Consider the following 18,324-nt stretch of genomic DNA (forward strand, 5'->3'; position numbering starts at 1 on the left):
AGGGTCACTCTTCGCCATGAATAAGCAAAAGCCAATAACCCTGCCGGATCTTCCCCTCGAGCTATTGCTCATGGTAGCTGAGGACTTGTCGCCCGTTGACTTTGCTTGTCTCGCCCTATGCAACCGCCGATTGTTGTCTTCCTTGGGATCTGCATGCCGCGATCTACCCAAGAGCCGCACTGGGGGCCCTGAGGATGGGCCGCGGATCGATTTCTTGACACGTTTTTCTCGTGATTTACCACAGTACCATGTCTGTCATGCCTGCCTACGACTGCATCTTTGGCGAAAAGTTGCTCTACCAGGTCCCAAATTCAAACTTGCAGCTTGTGTGGAGTCTCTAGATGGAAGTGTACATCGGCTCAAAAAGCCTCTCTACATTATCCATTACCCAAGCCACGCCTATTACAAGTTCTATTTCGTTCATCTTCAACTTGCTATGCGAAGATTTTACCACGGAGCTCCATTTGGTATACCAGTTCAGTCATTGCTCTATACAGAGGTTGGGGTCAATCGTATCACATATGAAGCGCTGAGACCTACCAAGCCGCACGACGAGGAGGAATTTCAATGTAGTCATATGACAACTCTCCTATCCGTTGACGCACGGATCTGTTCGGAACCCCCAGGTTTTTACTTACGAACCCAAGAGCTTGCGGTAGTGAGGCAACACAACCTGTCACTTTTATTCCCGCATCCTAAAAATGAGTCTATGCACAGCTGTATGCATCTCGGCCGGATCTCCAAGTTGAAGGCTGTCGTTCACGAGCTTATTGACAAATATCGCTCTGATACGACAACAAGACCCCGAGATCATGGGCGCTGTGATAAATGCAATACCTCATGGCAAATTGAGATACGGAAAATGGGACAAAAAGATGTGTGTCTTGTATTCACCAGGTGGCTTGACTTAGGACCAGGACTAAGCCCGGACGATAACCGATGGAGATGTCATAATAACTACGAATTCGAAATCAAATTGACAGATGATGAAAAGACTAATTCCCGACAGCGGTTTGAGAACGATTCCATGCAGGCCAATTGCTCGGATGCGCTCTCAGAGGAGGAAATGTATCATCGAAACATGAGATTTATCCAAGGCCAGGCATATCGAACGCTGATGACTCGGTTTGGTGCATGCAGCTGGTACTTACACGGAGAAAAGGAGCTAGATCAGTCTCGCTGTGCTGTTAGTTGAGATAACGGAATGAATCACAATGAATGCAAAGTCGGTCGTGCCTGCCGTTTGTGACTTGACTGCCTCATTGGGAAAGTCCCCCCTCTTCATCATAGGAATAGCTCCCCTCTTCTGCATTTTCTTCCCTTTCTTTCTTTCTTCTCCACTGTCACCGCTTCGTTGGTTGAGACTACCCGTGCAACTTGACAAGCATAAATACAGTCAACATCAATTTGGCATGGGCCAAGTCGAGTTACTGGCAACGATTGGAACATGGGCCGCTCCTGCGATAGCAGAGTGGACACCCCCCGTGTTATCTTTCATCTACCAGTATATTCTCGGTCGTCGTGTCAGACGCCAAAAACCACATTACGATCCTTCTGATTTGGAGATGGGTCTTCTGTCGGAGGAAACCTTACGGCTGCGTCAGCAGCTCGAGGCCATCACCCGAACAATGGAAGAACGTGTCCGTTGCTACGAAGAACGTCTCAATACTCTACAGAAGACCGTCCGGCTCCTGTCAGAGGATGTGACTCTTCTTAGGGCGGCACAGGGGTCCTCTTCGGAGGGTTCCCCATCCCCAAAGACACAGGGAAGGAAGATTGAGTCCTTAGGCTCTTCTGCAGAGGGTCTTCCGACCTAAAGCGGTTGAGTCTATTGACACCACGTTACTTGTATGAGTTTTGTCTGAGATCTTTGACATATACTCATGCGGGTGATCCGTGGAACATCCCAGAGAAGGCCTCGGTCTTCTCTGGGCGTTGTTCATAATCCTGCCTCGGCGGGGTTATGTTCAGCGCGCCAGCGATGGGTTTGCACTTCTACGCAGTGCTGGCGACCAGTACCACTTGAAGTTTTATGCTTCATGGGGGAAGCTAGGACAAGCCCCGAATTGACATTCCATGGAATCGTCGATTCTTGCTGGTTCACTACGTGGTGATGTATCCACCGTACAACAAGAGATATGCTAATTCTTACAAGGATATGCGCGGACAGATCAACTCGCGAGGCGCAAAGAAGAAGCTGCGAAGGCACCTGCATTTAACTGTGTATTCATCCCAACATACGCCCTCCCTCGAGACCGGAACTCATTCAACTCCATTGATCTTGCATCCTGCGAGTCTACATACAAAAATGGTTTATTTATGGGTATGGTTGGTCGGACAGCACCATGGGACTTGGTCAGTACATCCTTGTCTATTGATATGCGAAGCACTCACTGATCACTATCGCTTGAGTAGGTAATAGCCATCGGCTCGCAAAAAGCCCGGTTCACCAATCTCCTTTGATGGTACCATACATGCACAGCGGAGCATGGAGGCATGGCGATTGATCGGCCGAAGTTCCTGAATCCAGTAATTATGTTGGAATGAGTTCTCACAATTATCTTGATGCCGCATACACATGGATATCAGTTCAGTAGTTTCCTGGTTTGTAATACATGCCCCGCCCTCTTCCGTGATACTTATGCTTACTATATAGAGACTACAGAGTCGTCCCAAAATGAAATCCTCACAATGAATTTGATTCAATGCGGTATCTCTCCAGTGGAGGCCCACCAGCAGCTCGCGCAGCTCGCGGCAACCAGGGAAGCGATGGGAGAAACTGTTCCTATCCTTCCCTCAACAGCATGTCCAGGTCAGACGGAAAACACTTTCCGGTCCTCCGATGTGGAGATGGGTATCTCCCCGATAGAAGGCGCTGTGATGGAAATCCGCCAGCAGCGTCAGCAGCTTGAGATCGAAATCAGGATAATGGGAGACCATGTCCAAATTGGAGGAAGGCGTCAAGCCTAAACAGGAGATCGTCGGGCTCCTGCCAGAGAATCAGATTTTGCTTTTTGAAGCGACGTAAGCACCCTCTTCTGAGGGTCCCCTTTCTCGAGACACATGCGAGGGAGAGCGAGTGGGTAGACTCTCCCACAGGGTATCCAGACCTAGCTAGCTGAGAGAAGCATCGGATGGTATGTCTCGTCTGGCATGGTGACCAAAAATATGTTGGTAGATGAAGGATAGAAATGCTTTTCACCATAGCTTCTTTGGTTGCCACGAGCTGCCACACCCCTGGTTGTTTCTACTGGAGAGATAGCACCAAGTAACGAGCACTTTCTCTCATGATCGGCGAGTTGGCAAAGAATTAGAACTGTAAAAGTGTACTAATTGTCAGGCTAGTCGTGCTGGTCAGGCGAGTTGGAAAATTCCAGGGAAGAAAGTGATTAGGGGACGTATATAGTCATATGATGATATCCCATCTTGTCTCTGAGACCCCTTTCCATGTAATGCTCAGGATGACCACATGCTCCACGCTGCAGGCATATTGTTCCCCTCATAGGAGTAGCTCTACTCTTCCTCATTTCTGTGTTCTTTTTTTTTTTTTCTTCTCCACAGTCATCAGTTTGATTGTTGAGACTTCCAGTGAAATTGGACAAGCAAAAGCACAGTCCAAATCATTCGATTGGGCCAAGTTGAGTTATTGAGTATGACTGGGATATAGCTGGGATGATCCACTGGTGCTGTCGTAGGAGCAGTCCAGCTCCAATCAGGCTCAATAACTCAACTTGGCCCATGCCGAATAATTTTGGAGTGAGACTTTATGTCTGCTTATTCAATTTCGCAGGGGGCCTCCCAATGGGAGCCTGCTATTCCACTAAAAAAGCATCTAGCCATTGAGATATTCGGGAGATATAGTTTCCTCATCACTTCCGGAAGCTCAGCCCGTAAATACCTACCCTCATAAAAGCCACCAAACTGCAACTACTTTGTACAAGTCGCCTATGTTTAGTGTGGACGGTGTTTGCCGTCCGCTCCATTTAGGTCCATCGAGGATTTACCCGCTAAGATTACCACTCACCCCTCGCATCTCTCGCACTTCCCCTTGTTTTCTTCTTCTATGGGCTCATCAGGCCTTCTTCATCATGGTGGCTATGGCTGGACCCCCCTGGGGCGCACCGGCGGTTGAACAATACTTCATTGTAAGCCCTGATGTCTCTTGGCCCCAAACCCATTGACAACCTCTTCGCTAACCCCGCATAGACAAACTAGAATTACTCGTCAACTGGAAGCCCCGATCAGCAGCGAAGGAGACTTATCGCTGGGTTTCTTCATCTGAGCCTTCTTCCGACTGAATGGGTAGAAGCTTGGGAGAGTCTTCCGAATCCTCCTCGTGCACCCACAGCGGAGGAAATCGACACAATCCTCCGACCTTACCGTGTCGACGCCCTTCGATGGCACGCTGATAATATGTTTCACGACCACACGTCCCCTGTTTTTCTAAGAACATACTATAGCATCGAAGAAAGCGAGCGAGCTAAACACGACGAATTGATCAATATATGGGCCGACACTTACTAATTTGAAGCAGAGTCCTGGTGGGCTATTTCCGATAATGCGGATCACTTTGACTTCAGGTCTGACTGGCGGCGTGTATACAATATTCTTCCTGAAGTCGCTGGCCCGCTTTCTCCTGAGGTTGAGGATAGATGGGTAACGCGAAGCCGTGGCTAAGATACTATAATTATTATAACAATGCACGCTCTGAATTCAAGATGCAGATGGACATCGAATTACTCGAAAGCACTGATGTGGGGGGCAAATATCGAGTCAGCAGGGAGTTGGGGAAGGAGCTCTATCAATTGACAGAAGAGGATCTTGCAATCCCTAATTGAGAGGAAGAAGTGAAGAACATCAGAATGTTGTTGCATAAACTACAGTAGCTCCTGAGATTTTGCCGGGAGCCGTCGCTAGCCCCAGATGGCCCCGTATCCGCCCCGGAGGGGTTCCACAGACACATACTGTACTCTACATGTAGCCACAGGAGCTAAGAATAATGAAATGAATTACTCTACCTGAAGAAGAACGTTCCGTAGATAATGTACAAGTCTGAAATCGGAGTTAAGCCACACATTCAAGTCTTTGAATGCCAGGGAGCACTGTCACCTGAATTACAGTAAGGACAGACGAAAAATAGTACAAATGAAGACACTAAGGAAAAAAGGCAACACGGGATAAGGGTGCAATAGTACCATAATGAAAATAAAGCATCCATCTCTGCCGCCGGGCCGATGTGGGCATCCATTTGTGACTTACCTGGCGCTGACTCAATTGAAGCCAATTTTATACTAGATAACGTAGAGGGAAGTAGAGCGGTCCATGTGCATCAAGCACTACAACGTACACTCCAAAAGTACTTCTATCCAGGACATGGCGTGATGTCATTGTGCTTGTTTAGTGGAGTTGCTGACACCCCCACCGATAGAATGTTTCCGAGGTCGGAGTTAAGCATTCACCCGTTACTGCTGACCATTGCTGGGTGAAGATCGTGCCTGTGTTGTTTTTCTCCATTGACATACCGACTTCAGTTACATTTTACATATGACAGAGTAAAAAATAGAAAAATAGCCCTTGGAACTTAATCCGAGCCAGCGGAGTTAAGACTTAGAAGGACTAGCACGACCCACTTGGTGATCGAGAAGGCTTAACCCCGAACACTAGATTTGTGATATATATCCAAACTCACTGCCACACCTTGTCATTTGCAAAGCAACAGAAAGCTAAGAACCCCCGACTAAAGTATTCAGCTCAGTCAACATGGTCAAGACACTTCCCTTCGGCGACATCCAGATCCCAACACCGGGCTTCGGTGCCATGGGGTTGAGCTTTGGCTTGGGTAGCAATCTGAGCCTCGAGGAAGCCGAACCAGTTTTGCTGAAGGCGATTGAACTGGGATGCACATTCTGGGACACTGCTGTTGTGTACCAAGCCGGTGTGAATGAAAAGCTTTTGGGAGACTTCATCAGGAAGCACAACGTCCGCGATAAGGTTTTCAGTAAGACTTTTTACGCCCTCACGAGATATTTATCTGAAACTGACCGTTGTTGCTTGCAGTTGCCTCGAAGTGTGGTTTCAACGTCATTGGAGGGGATGGCTCAATCACCAACTCCGCCTCGCATATCAAGGAGTACATCGAGGGAACCATTGAGAGACTTGGCTTTACTCCTGATCTGTACTATCTGCACCGGATTGACCCCAGTGAGTGGAATCGTTATCGTCTAATTTACAATCACTGATTGAAATAGATACGCCTCTCACCGAGTCCATTCCGGCTCTTGATGAAATCCGGAAGGCAGGGAAGACCGAGTACATTGGACTTTCCGAATGTTCAGCCGCCACACTGCGCAAGGCAAACTCAAGTAAGTTCCTTTGCAGCCAGCTTGCGAATATTTTACTGACTTTCAATAGTTGCCAAGATTGACGCTGTCCAAGCCGAATATTCAGCCTTTGAGACACTCCACGAGACAGACGGCCTGATCGACACTGCGAAGGAGCTGGGTGTCGCCTATGTCGCATACAGTCCACTGGGACATGGATGGCTCGTCGATAACTTCGATTACAACTCCCCGGATGACTTTTCCCCTAACGATTTCCGCCGAACAGGTACCTACCCACTCATAAGCCTCCTGATCCCTGGCTGGCAGACTCGCTAACACAACCTCTCTCGGTAGTTCCCAAATTCCAAGGCGAGAACTTTTACAAGAACCGGGCCATTGTCGAGGAAATAAAGAAGCTCGCTGCCCGTAAGGGGTGCAAGATTAGCCAAATCGCGCTTGCCTGGGTCGCCTCCCAAGGACTGATCCCCATCCCCGGAACAACCAAGGCAGCGCGTCTGGAGGAAAACTGGGCATCTCGGGATATTGAATTGACTGAGGAGGAAAAGCAAGCAATGCGAAAAATTATCGATGCTGCTAAGCCGCACGGCAACAGATATAGTCCCGCGCATCAGGCTTTGGTTGGACATTGAGCAGAGGAGATTTAATTGGAAACAAGTCATGCCGGCTCGCATCATCTACTTCGGTATAGCTACCGATCAACTCGGGTATTTCCGTGGACGTAGAGGGTAGCCTACAATTGAATTTGTTGCACATGACCTTCGCCGCATCCAAGGACGAAGTGTAGATTATTGCAAAAATTAGCGGACTAGTTCTTAGAGATTGCGCATTATCGTAGAAAGAGGATCAAACAGAATTTCCTACAGGATCGTGGGAGCAGTTGAATCCACATAGTGGCAAGGGATGTCAACATCATCCGCAATGGAGGGCATCATCGATTGGTATATTTCAAGAAAATAGTGGGTAAGAAGATCAGATTAGATGAAATCCGGTCATTGATTTGATTAACCTGAATTCCAACGGACCGAAAGACTTGTTGGTTCATCTCAGACTTTTCTCGGTTACAGCCTATATAAAGTTGTTGGTCTGATTCCGCGAGTGCGGTCGCACGGGGTTGTATGCTGTCGTTGGAGGGTGTCAACGACTGAGTGAGTGGACTGTCACAGAGTAGAAACTTTAGTATATCCTGCGAAGCGGCTCGAGCGCTTGGAGAAAATACAATCCAGCCCCCACTGGGGGTTGGACCACTCAGTTGCTACCTAGTCCGGGCGTTCCGCACGGACACTGCCTAGAAAGGATTGACTTCTGGGAATATTAAGGAGACACATGGGAAGCTTGGGTTAGTAGCGTCACAGATACTGGTTGCACATATCTGATCGAAATCAGATAAATCAGAAATCAGATAAGAGGCGCAAAAGTCAAATTGCACCATGGACCAAGGAAGCCGAAGGTGAACTTGCTCAACTATGCTCAATTTAATTGAGACTGTGACTTCGGAGGATCTGAGACAGGATGGTTCATACAATCTGTATGAGGTCAATAATGCTTTTTTTTGAGTACTATTTGGGGGTTGGGAAATGTCTGTATCTTTTAAGCTTCTCACATGCGAACCTTACACTGTACATCGCGTGCACACGCAAGGGGCGAACGGATAGCTTTTTCCGCTGAGGGGTAGTAGGGGAACAGTGAGACAGATGATAGCATGACTTGAATACGGTCTTGGTTATGTCCGCCCAGCCCTTTAAGTGGTATGAGAGGTTGACGCAAACGGGTGGCCGCATCGAGAAGGTAAGTAAGTGACTTTGGCGGGCAGAGACACGCTAGTCCAAAATAGGACGGAACTGAAGTTCCGCCCAATCATAGATGCGGCCCCACACTATCCAGGGCGAATGGGCGATGATCGTCCGCCACTGTAACCCCTGATTGGGCTAATTATCAGATTGACCAGACCCACTAACTCCGAGATTATCTGATCTTCGTAGCATCGGAGACTCCGTTCGAGAGTGCGGGAAAGGAAAAAAAAATTGGAGACCGGACCGAGTCGGATTTTCTGGTCTGGAAGCTCCCGGGCCTTTGTCCTTCCAGATTATAGGAAAAAAGAGCCCCTCCAGCGTTGCAGGTCTCTTCTTTCCTTTTCATCCTCGCATTGCGCCCAATACTCAATTTTTGTTCTATCCTCACACAGCCTTGCAGGAAGCAACTGAGGATCTGGCATCCTGTCTGAACTTCCTGTGATTGGAAAGGGGGACATACAGTAATGGGTCTCCCCGCGACCGCTCAAGGTCGCGACGACGGCAAAATAATCGACCGGACCATAGTCGGAGAGGAATCACACAGCACGCAAAATGAGAAATCAGAGGCACGCGACGCCAACGGCGACAGGTCACCATATGATGCCGAATCAATCCTCAGTCCGGACGGCGCTCATGGGGACATGTTCGACGACGAGAAAGAATTGGCACAGCACCCCGACAGTGTAACGGAGGGTGCGGAATTGGGTCTGCAGAAGGCGGAAGCAGCAGCACTCGTATGGAGCTGGCCAGCCTTGGTTGGAATATATGCTTGGTAAGTGGACTACGGCTCACTCCTTCCTGCGCACTTGTGATGAAACCCATTCCTGACGGTAATTCAACATGCAGGATCTGGATCTGCACATTTATGTTGGCGTTTCACTCGAATATAAGCGGCTTCCTGATCAACTACATTCAGGGAGGGTTCAAGACAGCACCGCAGGTCTCGACGTCCTATATCCTCGCGAATGTTGTGGGCGGTGTTCTCAAGCTGCCGCTTGGTAAGACCTTGAACTTGTGGGGTCGTGCTGAGGGCCTGGTGTTCTCGACCGGCATTTACCTTATTGGTATGATCATCCTCGCCTCATGTAATGGTCCAGATGGATACGCGGCGGGCTATGTGCTGTACTGGATCGGTTACTACTGCTTATACCTGATCTTGAATGTTTTCGTCGCCGATACCTCGGGTCTAAGGAACCGAGCGTTCGCCTTCGGCTTTATGCAGACCCCGTTCATCTGTACTGCGTTCACGGGCAGTCTTGCAGCAAACTCGATATACGCTAAATACGGGTGGCGCTGGGGCTATGGTATCTTCTGTATCGTGATGCCGTTTGTGTTCTTGCCCCTCGCCATGGTTTTCAAGTACTTCGAGAAGAAGGCAGAGAAAAACGGAATCTTCCGACGTCAACCCAGTGGTCGCACCATTGGACAGTCCATTATCCACTATATCCATGAATTCGATGGTAGGAGTACCCGAAACAACGCTGTGGTATTGACACTAACGTTCTATTACTAGTTGTTGGTGCTTTCTTCCTCATGGCTGGTTGGGTTATGTTCCTCCTTCCGTTCAGCTTGGCGCAATATGGCCGCTCTACGTATTCAAGCGCCAAATTTATTGCTCTCATAATCGTCGGAGTCTTCACGTTGGGTCTCTTTGCAGCATGGGAGAAATGGGGTGCACGAACCCACTTTATCCGCTGGGAGTTAATCAAGCGGCCGACAATTCTAGGCGCATGCACACTGGCAGCCGTGCTATTTTTCAGCTTCGAACTCTGGGACCAGTACTTCTACAACTACATCCTGATCTCCTACGATATTTCCCCAGTCCATGCAAACTATATGCTCCAGATCTACAACGTCGGCTCTTGCTTCTTCTCTCCCGTTATCGGAGCCGTCATCTGGGCCACTTCGCGGTTCAAATACATCTGTCTATTCTTCGGAGCTCCGCTCATGATCCTGGGCTCCGGACTGATGATCTACTTCCGTGGCGCAGACCACGGCATTGGCTACGTTGTCATGTGTCAGATCTTCATTGCCTTCGCCGGCGGTACCCTCGTTATTGGCGAGGACATGGCCGTTATGGCAGCAGGTGGCCGTGAGGGCACTCCGATGATGCTGGCCCTCATCGGGTTGTTCTCGAACATCGGCGGTGCGATTGGCCTGGCTGTTGGTGCTGCTATCTACAATAATGTCTTTGTCGACACCCTCACGACACAATTGCCGGACGACTTGAAGGCCAATGCCACCCAGATCTACTTTGGTGGTATCCCTGTGCAGTCCACTTATCCATGGGGAACGCCTCTTCGCGAAGCTGTCGCCTACACGTGGGGCTACGCCCAGCGCTTGAACTGCATTGCTTCTACTGCCATCTTGGCTTTGGCTATCCCTTGCATTCTGGTCTGGAAGAACTACGATGTTAACCTGAAGCAGAACAAGGGTAAAATGATCTTCTAAAGGCTTTCTGTTGCACAGTATACTCGGTTATGACGCACGGGTTCCAAAGGTTTGTTCATATTTTGCGTTGTTTTGGATATGTTTTATTCTCTGCCGTGCAGAGAAAGGGCAAGACTTCCAATGTACATTTATTAATTACCTCGTTGAGCGTGGACGGTATAAAATATTATATTGCATTGTGCTATCACCGAGGCGGCTGCTATTATTGCAATTATTACGACCGAATGGCCTATATTTATTCATTTACTATGCCTCAGTGGCTAAACTAGAGTAGCCTAGCCCTTCGAGTACCAGAATAATAAGGCAAAAGCCGATTATCTCCGTGCCGAAACCGAGGAATAAATCCGATCATGTCCAGCTGGGTGGGCAGCTGACCGGACTAACGTAAGATTTTAGGCGCATTACATTGCAGGGCCAAGAAAGCCATGAAGCTTTCCGTTCCGGTGCACAACTTTTATGCCCTCGACCATTCCACATGTGCAGCCTTAGAAGTGGACTCCAGTGGAACTTTCCTTTTTGCGGGGTTAAAGCTTGGAAGAACCTTGGAATTCTCTATCTCTCCGCGCTAAATTGGCATTCGAAATGGGAGTGATGATCCAACCATCGGCCCTATGACATTGTTCAGTGTAAGCACCTGTGTTTTGTGAGATTCATAAACAACGCACAATGTGGTTTTACTCGGCCCAATTAATTGTCCGATAACTAGGGACCAGTTATCTTCGGCTATATTAATGGGTTTACCCGGGCATTAGCGGCCTGCAAGATGCACTAATGCAATATGTGGAATTTATGCCCGCGGGGGTTCGACGGAATTTCCGCTGGTGTTTGTTTATAACAAGAAGCTTCCCGCTGGCTTCTGGGTGTTCGTATTACTGCGCTTTCGTCTCCTCTCTCCTTGATTCTGCTTATTGCCCGCAAAGCCATTCCTACCCCTCATGTAATCTCTCGAGGTCGACTCCAGCCCGGATTGACGAACGAGACCAAACAGAACCACCAAAAACACGACACGGGGCTGACACTTGGTATAATATTTATATTGGTGGCAGCGATACATCTTCAAAATGAAGGACGGCGAGGGTAAGGATTTCTCTATCTCTTTGATTTTCTTATTTGAAACAATTACCACCCAGCATCAGCGAATAGAGCAATATCTGAAGAATTCATGCAGAAACACCTTCCGTCGATGGATCGACAAGCGCGAGTAACCGGGAAAAACTGGGAACAGATCTCGAGATCGGTCCTGTCGATCTCAGTGACGGAGGAAAAGAGGAAAAAGTAAAGGACCCGAACCTCGTCGATTGGGATGGACCAGATGATCCCGAAAATCCTCTCAATTGGACATCAAAAAGGAAAATTACAGCGACATGCTCTATTGCACTGATCACTTTTCTGACGTATGAACTGATCCTCCCCTATATCATTCAGATGACCAAGCTAACGTCTGAAAACCAACAGCCCTCTGGGATCATCTATGTTTGCCCCCGGTGTAGGTCAACTAGTCAAAGATTTCAACGTCACCAGCACTGAACTGTCATCATTCGTGGTATCAGTGTACCTGCTGGGATACTGTTTCGGTCCCCTGATCATCGCACCTCTATCGGAGTTGTACGGTCGACAGTACGTTTACCATGTATGCAATATCCTCTACGTGATCTGGACCATTGCCTGTGCCTTTGCACCCGAGATTGGCAGTCTTGTCGTCTTCCGATTCTTCGCTGGCCTTGCCGGTAGCTGTCCGCTCACTATTGGCGCCGGGTCGATTGCGGATATGTTTGTACAAGAGCAGAGAGGCGGTGCGATGGCAGCTTGGGCTCTTGGTCCTTTGATTGGACCTGTCGTTGGTCCGGTCGGTATGTTCAATGACCTCATCCTTTCTGTAGTTGATAGTTCGACGGCTAACTTCATATAGCTGGTGCGTATCTGGCACAGGCAAAGGGCTGGCGATGGAGTTTCTATGTGCTGGCTATGGCTGTATGTAGAGACTGTGACACCCAGTGCGGAACTCATACTAATAGACTCTTCAGGCCGGTGCAATTACCATCAGCTCACTTTTTAGCATCCGTGAATCCTACGCCCCGACTCTCCTGGCTCGAAAGACCAAGAAGCTCCAGAAAGAAACTGGGAACATGAACCTGCGCTCTGCACTCGACACGGGCCGTACACCGAAGGAACTGTTCCTATACTCCATCGTGCGACCGACGAAGATGCTCTTCCGCTCCCCGATCGTATTCCTCCTTTCACTCTACGTCGGCGTGATCTACGGATACCTATACTTGTTGTTTACAACCATCACCTCAGTATTCCAGCAGCAGTACAATTTCTCCCAAGGAGCAGTGGGACTCACCTATCTCGGTCTGGGCGTTGGCTCTTTGATCGGTCTGTTCCTTATAGGAGCAACATCCGACAGACTGCTCAACTACCTGGCTGCCAAGAATGGCGAGAAAAAGCCCGAGTACCGTCTTCCACCTATGGTCCCCGGAGCCATTTTCGTTCCGATCTCGCTGTTCATGTATGGATGGACTGCATATTACCAAACGCACTGGATTGTGCCTATTATCGGCACCTCGTTCCTTGGTACTGGAATGATGATCACATTTGTAAGTTATCTTCCTTCAAGCCCGTGACTCTGTTTTGCTGTGTGTTTACTGACTGACACTTGGACTTTCTACTTAGATGTGTGTGAGCACGTACTTGGTAGATGCATTCACGAATTACGCGGCTTCTGTCATGGCGGCTAATACAGTGTTCCGCTCACTGGCCGGTGCACTGCTTCCACTTGCCGGCCCGAAGATGTATGCTGTTCTAGGGCTTGGCTGGGGGAACTCGCTGCTTGGGTTCATTGCTCTGGCCTTTTGCGCATTGCCAGTCATCTTTTGGATCTATGGCGAGCGCATTCGGACCAGTCCAAAGTTCCAGGTGACTTTCTGATATGGGGGTCGTACTTGCTTCGGACGTTGTTTGGTTGTTGCGTCTATTTTTGCTTTTGCGCATTATAGTCCGGACGTACAGATAGACGCAGGAGAAGTCTAACATAGATAGGATTTCATAGTGCGAGTGGGTGCGATGGATTTAATAGACGCGGGAAACATTGAAGACGAATATCATTTGAGGTGGACTGGTGCCATGGAGGTTAAAAAAATAGAAAAACCGTGCATCCTATAACTTCGAACCTCGAATCGGTAGACTGAAGCCATAGTGCTCTTTCTAACCAGGCGTAGCGGCACCTGACAACTGTTTAGCAAGGATATGTAGTCTCAAGTAACGAATCTTTGAAGTATACTCTCGGAAATGATGGTTAACAGTTGTCATTCGTCATAGGGGTGTAGTGGAACGCGTACCTCTTCTACTACATTTTCCCCTGTGGCGGTCACCAACAACAGAACCCAAAGAAGTTCCTGACACCTCCACTCATCTGCTTCCTCAGGCCAATAGAATGAAGGGATTCAAGAGGGAAAAGAAAAACTACCAAAAAGCAACCAGCCTGGGCGTGGACCAATTAGAGTCCGGGGACATATTTTGCAGGCACCACCACCATTTTCAAATATGAGCGTCGATCTGGGTCTGTTCCATCAGGACACCTTGGAAAATAAAGTGGGAAGGCAACCGAACCCTCAAGGGGAATCGAAACCCAGACTACACAACATTCTAGACGTTGTTGAACTGGGTCTGGCAGTCGCAGGTATACGAGAGGTCCTATGAGTACCTAAACATGCAGTTGACAGACATGGTTACTATATACCCAACTAATCTCACATGACTATGCACTGTCTCTTCATGTATGGATCTGTGCTTTCGTTTGTTGATGCCATGCTTTCGAAGACTGGAAGGAGAAGTTAGCCAAAGAACTCCATTGTAGTAACGTGACAAGGTTCCAACAGTAAGGATATCTGTTAAACTCACATTCCCTTTTAGCTTGACTACTCTCGGCCGTATCGTGCCACAGCCTCAACAGCCACGTAGCGACCAGTGCATCCCTCAAATCCTTCGCCATACTACTCGTAACGGATAACTTATATCTGTCATCCTCTTTTTCTTCAAGGGCCACCTGTCCGCCATTGGAGTCATTCCATCTATAGCAGTTGCGACCGACTTTCCAATTTGGCTGGATATCAAATAATAGGACTTGTTGTGTGCCCTCGTCGAATAAGGGTTTATCCGAGGCGGTCTTCTTCGCGCTCAACAAAGCCTTGAAGGATGTCTTTTGGAATCGTGCCTCAGAGGTCTCGAGGCGAATATTTCCCACCGTCTCGGGCACTGCAGAAGTGATGTAGTACTTAGCAGGTATGTCGGTCCGGTATTGTGCATTCATAGGGTGTGCGAGGTAGAAAAGATGTTGCTTTCGCGGAGTGTCAGCAGTACCCTGGTCTGTCTCGATCGCGAGCCCAGGTACGTTGTGCTCGACTCTTTCGAATGTCACGGACGAGTCTTTGTTCGAGATTGACCTGATGTCACTGTTTAAATGGTAAAGTGGGGTTGAATTTGCAGACTCAGCGAGGACAGACTGGCCTGACAAAAAGAGAACTGTAGGCTCAAGGATGTCTTTCGAGGGTTTTCCGCCTATTTTCTCGAACGAATCGGAGTCTGAATCCATTGTTTTGGGCATCGAGTTTTGTTCCGGGTCTCTGAATATTGCTGGAATCAAGGATGTAACTCTCGATGGTGAATGCGCAAAGTATCTGGAATAGTAGATATAGAGGGTAGTAAGTAAGATTTTCGTTTCAGTTGTAGGCTGTAGTAGAGTGTACCGGGGCACAAGTAAACTTTCCCGGAGACCTCACCTGGGTTGTCCACGTGGGGCAATAACGTTAGTTACATAAGCAGGGGCTTTCGGGCGCCCGGGCCCGCTGCGCCCCACAGGTACCTATCCCTCACGTGGTGCCAGGCTCACCTGCCTTAACAGTCCACGGATATCGTAGGTGCGCAGTTACATGAGGCATTTTCATGAATCCCCTGCGACTATCGTAAGGAATGGATGCGCCAAGGTTGGGGGCCAGCGCGTGCAGAGTCGTGTAAGACACCAAGAGCCAAGTTCCAAGTTTGGTGCAAGCCGCGGAAAAAGCCATGAAAAGCCACAATAAGCCACCAATGCCTATTTTTGGCAAGGATCGTCCTTAAAAGCTAATATAAAGTGATGAGCCCCAGGATCTGCATAAGCGCCAAGTTCGTATATATTGACATTTTAGGTATGGTCAGTCTATAAACTAATTATGTCGGCTTTGAGTGGAGCTGCCGAGGTGTTCAACGGGTGTGGCCGTGGGGGTCGTGGGGCCGGGGCCCTGGCCAGATCAAGGTTGGCCCCCGGGCTATCCTTCGACAGAGCCTTCAACGGAGAACTTGGATTGCTAAATCGCAGGAATTAAAATCCTTTAAGGATGACAGATCATTGTATACTTGGAAGAACCCCGGAGCTGTGGCAACCAGCTTCAGCACTTTCCTTGCTCCGCGCGTGAAAATACAGTCATGCGGTCCGCTTTGAATGGGATACTCACCGTAGCCCAGGTCATTGCCACCTGTTTCATGGGTTGGAAGGCCCTTTCGCTTTGGACTGGTACACCGTACCCGGTGATGATAGTCACTACTGAGTCTATGGTTCCCGCATTCTTTCCGGGAGACATACTATTCATCTCCAACCACCATCGAAACGTCGAAGTAGGCGATCTGCCAGTCTGCTGGCTCCCTCATAGCGCATTCCCTATGATTCATAGGGTGCTTCGGGTATTGTACGAGGAGAAAAGCAATCCGGATTTGACGTAAGCACTGTACGAGTCCTTGTCTTCTTGCAGTGCGCTAACTCTGAAGATACTATAGTCAGCTCATTCTGACGAAGGGTGACAATAACCTCATTGATGACACGTTAATGTATCCCGAGGGCCAGGATTACTTGCCCCGCAGCCAGATTCTCGGGTTTGTCAGGGGTTACATACCCTTTATTGGATGGTTTGTGATTGGCCTACAAGATTTCAGATGGCTTCGGGAACTTGTTGCTATGTCATGTCGAGGTATTGGCTTGACCCATTGACCGAAAGAAAGTGCGCGATTGAATATATACAAAGTTGCATCCTCATTCCTGGACTCATCGAACTGGATTCAATAGAACATGGTAGACCTTAGGGTAGATCCACATTGGAGATATGCAGAAAAAGAACACAAAAACCCATACCATGCCGGAAACCATTCGCAGTGCCGCCGGCAGCCGTGAAAGGATCCTCCTCGGGACTTTCATCTTGGATATCGCGGTCTCCGCCGCGGCAGCAAGGAAACACATCTGGAAGAATAGGACGTCTCGGGATAGTGCCGCATCTCCCAATGCCCATCCAACCAATGCGTGCGAGAGACCAGATATTGTGAAAATGACCAATGCAGTAATTGTCTTATCCAAGCTTGAGCCAGATTGTACACCCATCAATTGCCGGGAAACAACCCGAGAGTAATACACATATGTAGGGATCGTCAATTGATGCCAGAATTGAGCCCAAAAGCCTCGCACACTGGACGCGTCCATTGGGTTCCCGAAGAGAGCTGGCCAATCTCCAGGATAATCAAATCGAAGGATGGCCACGAACACAATGGCCAAAAGAGAATGATAAAATTCCAGGAAGAAGTAGGCTCGCCAAATCCATTGGACTGACATAATAGCGCGAACTTGGAATTGATGGGTTGATAGAGGGAATGCCACTTCCATTTCGGGCGAGAAGTCGGCAACAACTACTTGCCCAAGCGCACGGATGAAGACTTTCTGAAAAGCAAAGTGCTCAAACGCCCACAAAGCCGCTGCCTTCATTGACTGATTGAATGAGAAGCGTGCTCGAGACATAGAATCGCTTCGTCCCTCTTTTTCGTGGGGGGAGAGCCGCAATGGTAGCTTTCGAGGATTGTTCCATATCCTGTAACAGTCGACAAAGCTCCAGCTGTGTGTGCTAATCTCTGGATTGACAGCATGCTGATCAAAAGCGAGCAGTTTTGTCGAGTAGAGTAGATAGAAGACAAGTACGCTTGCAAAGGTGCTATCAGCCCCAATCATCCAGGACAGCCTATGGGACGAGGCCAATGACAACAGAGAAAATAGCCAAACTGGTCCCAGCAACAGGAGACGGGTCTGTCGTCGTCTTTTCAGACCGGTAATATTGAGCACACTCGCTATGAAGTAACAGAACAATGGTGAAATTGACAAGAGATCCATGGCTTGCAAAATTTTTGAAGTTCGACCGTTAAGAACAAATGTGGAAATGGCAGATATCAAAATCGAAATGATTATGATAGATACAACGTTTCTTACAGAGTACTCACTTGATCCTTGGGGAACCTCGAAAACCCTGCCCAAGACGCTGTGGATTCTACGTTCTCCACTATTGTTGGAGGAACCCACATCGCTCACCCTGAACTAGGAGAAGATTATCTGCCCGTCTTCTTCAACGACGACAATGTCAAACGAGGTATGCCCTAATCCGCCTCTCAGAGTACTCGGACCGCCCGTTCTTTATTGCCCTTTTGCATATTAGGATAGCAATGACGAAGATATCCGTCATTCTATCAATTCATCAATCTTTTAATGGTCCCTATCTTCCTCATCAAGGTTATGAGACAATAATTTGTCAAAACCCCCAGGGTCTGCGCTACTGTTGGGGGCCAAACCCACAGTCATATTGAAACCAGTCTCTCTACATGCATCCCAGTATTGCTATGGATCAATCCTTGGCCATGCAGTTTCCAGGATCCTTTTTCCTGCATCTTCTGACCCGCTT

At 48.6% G+C, this 18,324-nt stretch overlaps 10 protein-coding genes across 10 annotated transcripts; 8 read left to right on the forward strand and 2 right to left on the reverse strand.

The window, feature by feature from the left end:
• Nucleotides 1-1,412: 1,412 nt before the first annotated feature.
• N7525_007506 (uncharacterized protein) lies at nucleotides 1,413-1,817 on the forward strand (the record flags this gene model as incomplete). Its single annotated transcript, XM_061214126.1, has 1 exon — nucleotides 1,413-1,817. One exon carries the CDS (start codon nucleotides 1,413-1,415, stop codon nucleotides 1,815-1,817), a length of 405 nt encoding a protein of 134 aa, XP_061068557.1.
• Nucleotides 1,818-2,691: 874 nt separating this feature from the next.
• Nucleotides 2,692-2,970, forward strand: N7525_007507 (uncharacterized protein; the record flags this gene model as incomplete). Its single annotated transcript, XM_002567911.2, has 1 exon — nucleotides 2,692-2,970. The coding sequence occupies one exon, from the start codon at nucleotides 2,692-2,694 to the stop codon at nucleotides 2,968-2,970; it is 279 nt and encodes a 92-aa protein (XP_002567957.2).
• Nucleotides 2,971-4,088: 1,118 nt separating this feature from the next.
• On the forward strand, nucleotides 4,089-4,524 carry N7525_007508 (uncharacterized protein; the record flags this gene model as incomplete). Its single annotated transcript, XM_002567912.1, has 2 exons — nucleotides 4,089-4,145; nucleotides 4,216-4,524. 2 exons carry the CDS (start codon nucleotides 4,089-4,091, stop codon nucleotides 4,522-4,524), a joined length of 366 nt encoding a protein of 121 aa, XP_002567958.1.
• Nucleotides 4,525-4,558: 34 nt separating this feature from the next.
• On the forward strand, nucleotides 4,559-4,838 carry N7525_007509 (uncharacterized protein; the record flags this gene model as incomplete). Its single annotated transcript, XM_061214127.1, has 2 exons — nucleotides 4,559-4,656; nucleotides 4,679-4,838. The coding sequence occupies 2 exons, from the start codon at nucleotides 4,559-4,561 to the stop codon at nucleotides 4,836-4,838; spliced, it is 258 nt and encodes an 85-aa protein (XP_061068558.1).
• Nucleotides 4,839-5,760: 922 nt separating this feature from the next.
• Nucleotides 5,761-6,970, forward strand: N7525_007510 (uncharacterized protein; the record flags this gene model as incomplete). The annotated part of the gene is made up of 5 exons (XM_002567913.1): nucleotides 5,761-5,998; nucleotides 6,058-6,201; nucleotides 6,249-6,362; nucleotides 6,412-6,606; nucleotides 6,675-6,970. 5 exons carry the CDS (start codon nucleotides 5,761-5,763, stop codon nucleotides 6,968-6,970), a joined length of 987 nt encoding a protein of 328 aa, XP_002567959.1.
• A 1,625-nt stretch (nucleotides 6,971-8,595) lies between these two features.
• sit2 (putative siderochrome-iron transporter) lies at nucleotides 8,596-10,582 on the forward strand (the record flags this gene model as incomplete). Its single annotated transcript, XM_002567914.1, has 3 exons — nucleotides 8,596-8,903; nucleotides 8,978-9,591; nucleotides 9,645-10,582. The coding sequence occupies 3 exons, from the start codon at nucleotides 8,596-8,598 to the stop codon at nucleotides 10,580-10,582; spliced, it is 1,860 nt and encodes a 619-aa protein (XP_002567960.1).
• Nucleotides 10,583-11,643: 1,061 nt separating this feature from the next.
• N7525_007512 (MFS transporter) lies at nucleotides 11,644-13,510 on the forward strand (the record flags this gene model as incomplete). The annotated part of the gene is made up of 6 exons (XM_002567915.1): nucleotides 11,644-11,659; nucleotides 11,751-11,976; nucleotides 12,038-12,432; nucleotides 12,492-12,553; nucleotides 12,607-13,179; nucleotides 13,256-13,510. 6 exons carry the CDS (start codon nucleotides 11,644-11,646, stop codon nucleotides 13,508-13,510), a joined length of 1,527 nt encoding a protein of 508 aa, XP_002567961.1.
• Nucleotides 13,511-14,331: 821 nt separating this feature from the next.
• Nucleotides 14,332-15,185, reverse strand: N7525_007513 (uncharacterized protein; the record flags this gene model as incomplete). Its single annotated transcript, XM_002567916.2, has 2 exons — nucleotides 14,332-14,402; nucleotides 14,483-15,185. 2 exons carry the CDS (start codon nucleotides 15,183-15,185, stop codon nucleotides 14,332-14,334), a joined length of 774 nt encoding a protein of 257 aa, XP_002567962.2.
• Nucleotides 15,186-16,042: 857 nt separating this feature from the next.
• Nucleotides 16,043-16,601, forward strand: N7525_007514 (S24/S26 family peptidase; the record flags this gene model as incomplete). Its single annotated transcript, XM_002567917.2, has 2 exons — nucleotides 16,043-16,332; nucleotides 16,391-16,601. The coding sequence occupies 2 exons, from the start codon at nucleotides 16,043-16,045 to the stop codon at nucleotides 16,599-16,601; spliced, it is 501 nt and encodes a 166-aa protein (XP_002567963.2).
• A 54-nt stretch (nucleotides 16,602-16,655) lies between these two features.
• Nucleotides 16,656-17,363, reverse strand: N7525_007515 (wax synthase family protein; the record flags this gene model as incomplete). Its single annotated transcript, XM_002567918.2, has 1 exon — nucleotides 16,656-17,363. The coding sequence occupies one exon, from the start codon at nucleotides 17,361-17,363 to the stop codon at nucleotides 16,656-16,658; it is 708 nt and encodes a 235-aa protein (XP_002567964.2).
• Between the last annotated feature and the right edge of the window lie 961 nt (nucleotides 17,364-18,324).

The sequence above is a fragment of the Penicillium rubens genome, assembly GCF_028828025.1.
Source record: "Penicillium rubens strain IBT 27055 chromosome Unknown utg000003l_segment0_segment0, whole genome shotgun sequence".
Lineage (NCBI taxonomy): Eukaryota > Fungi > Ascomycota > Eurotiomycetes > Eurotiales > Aspergillaceae > Penicillium > Penicillium rubens.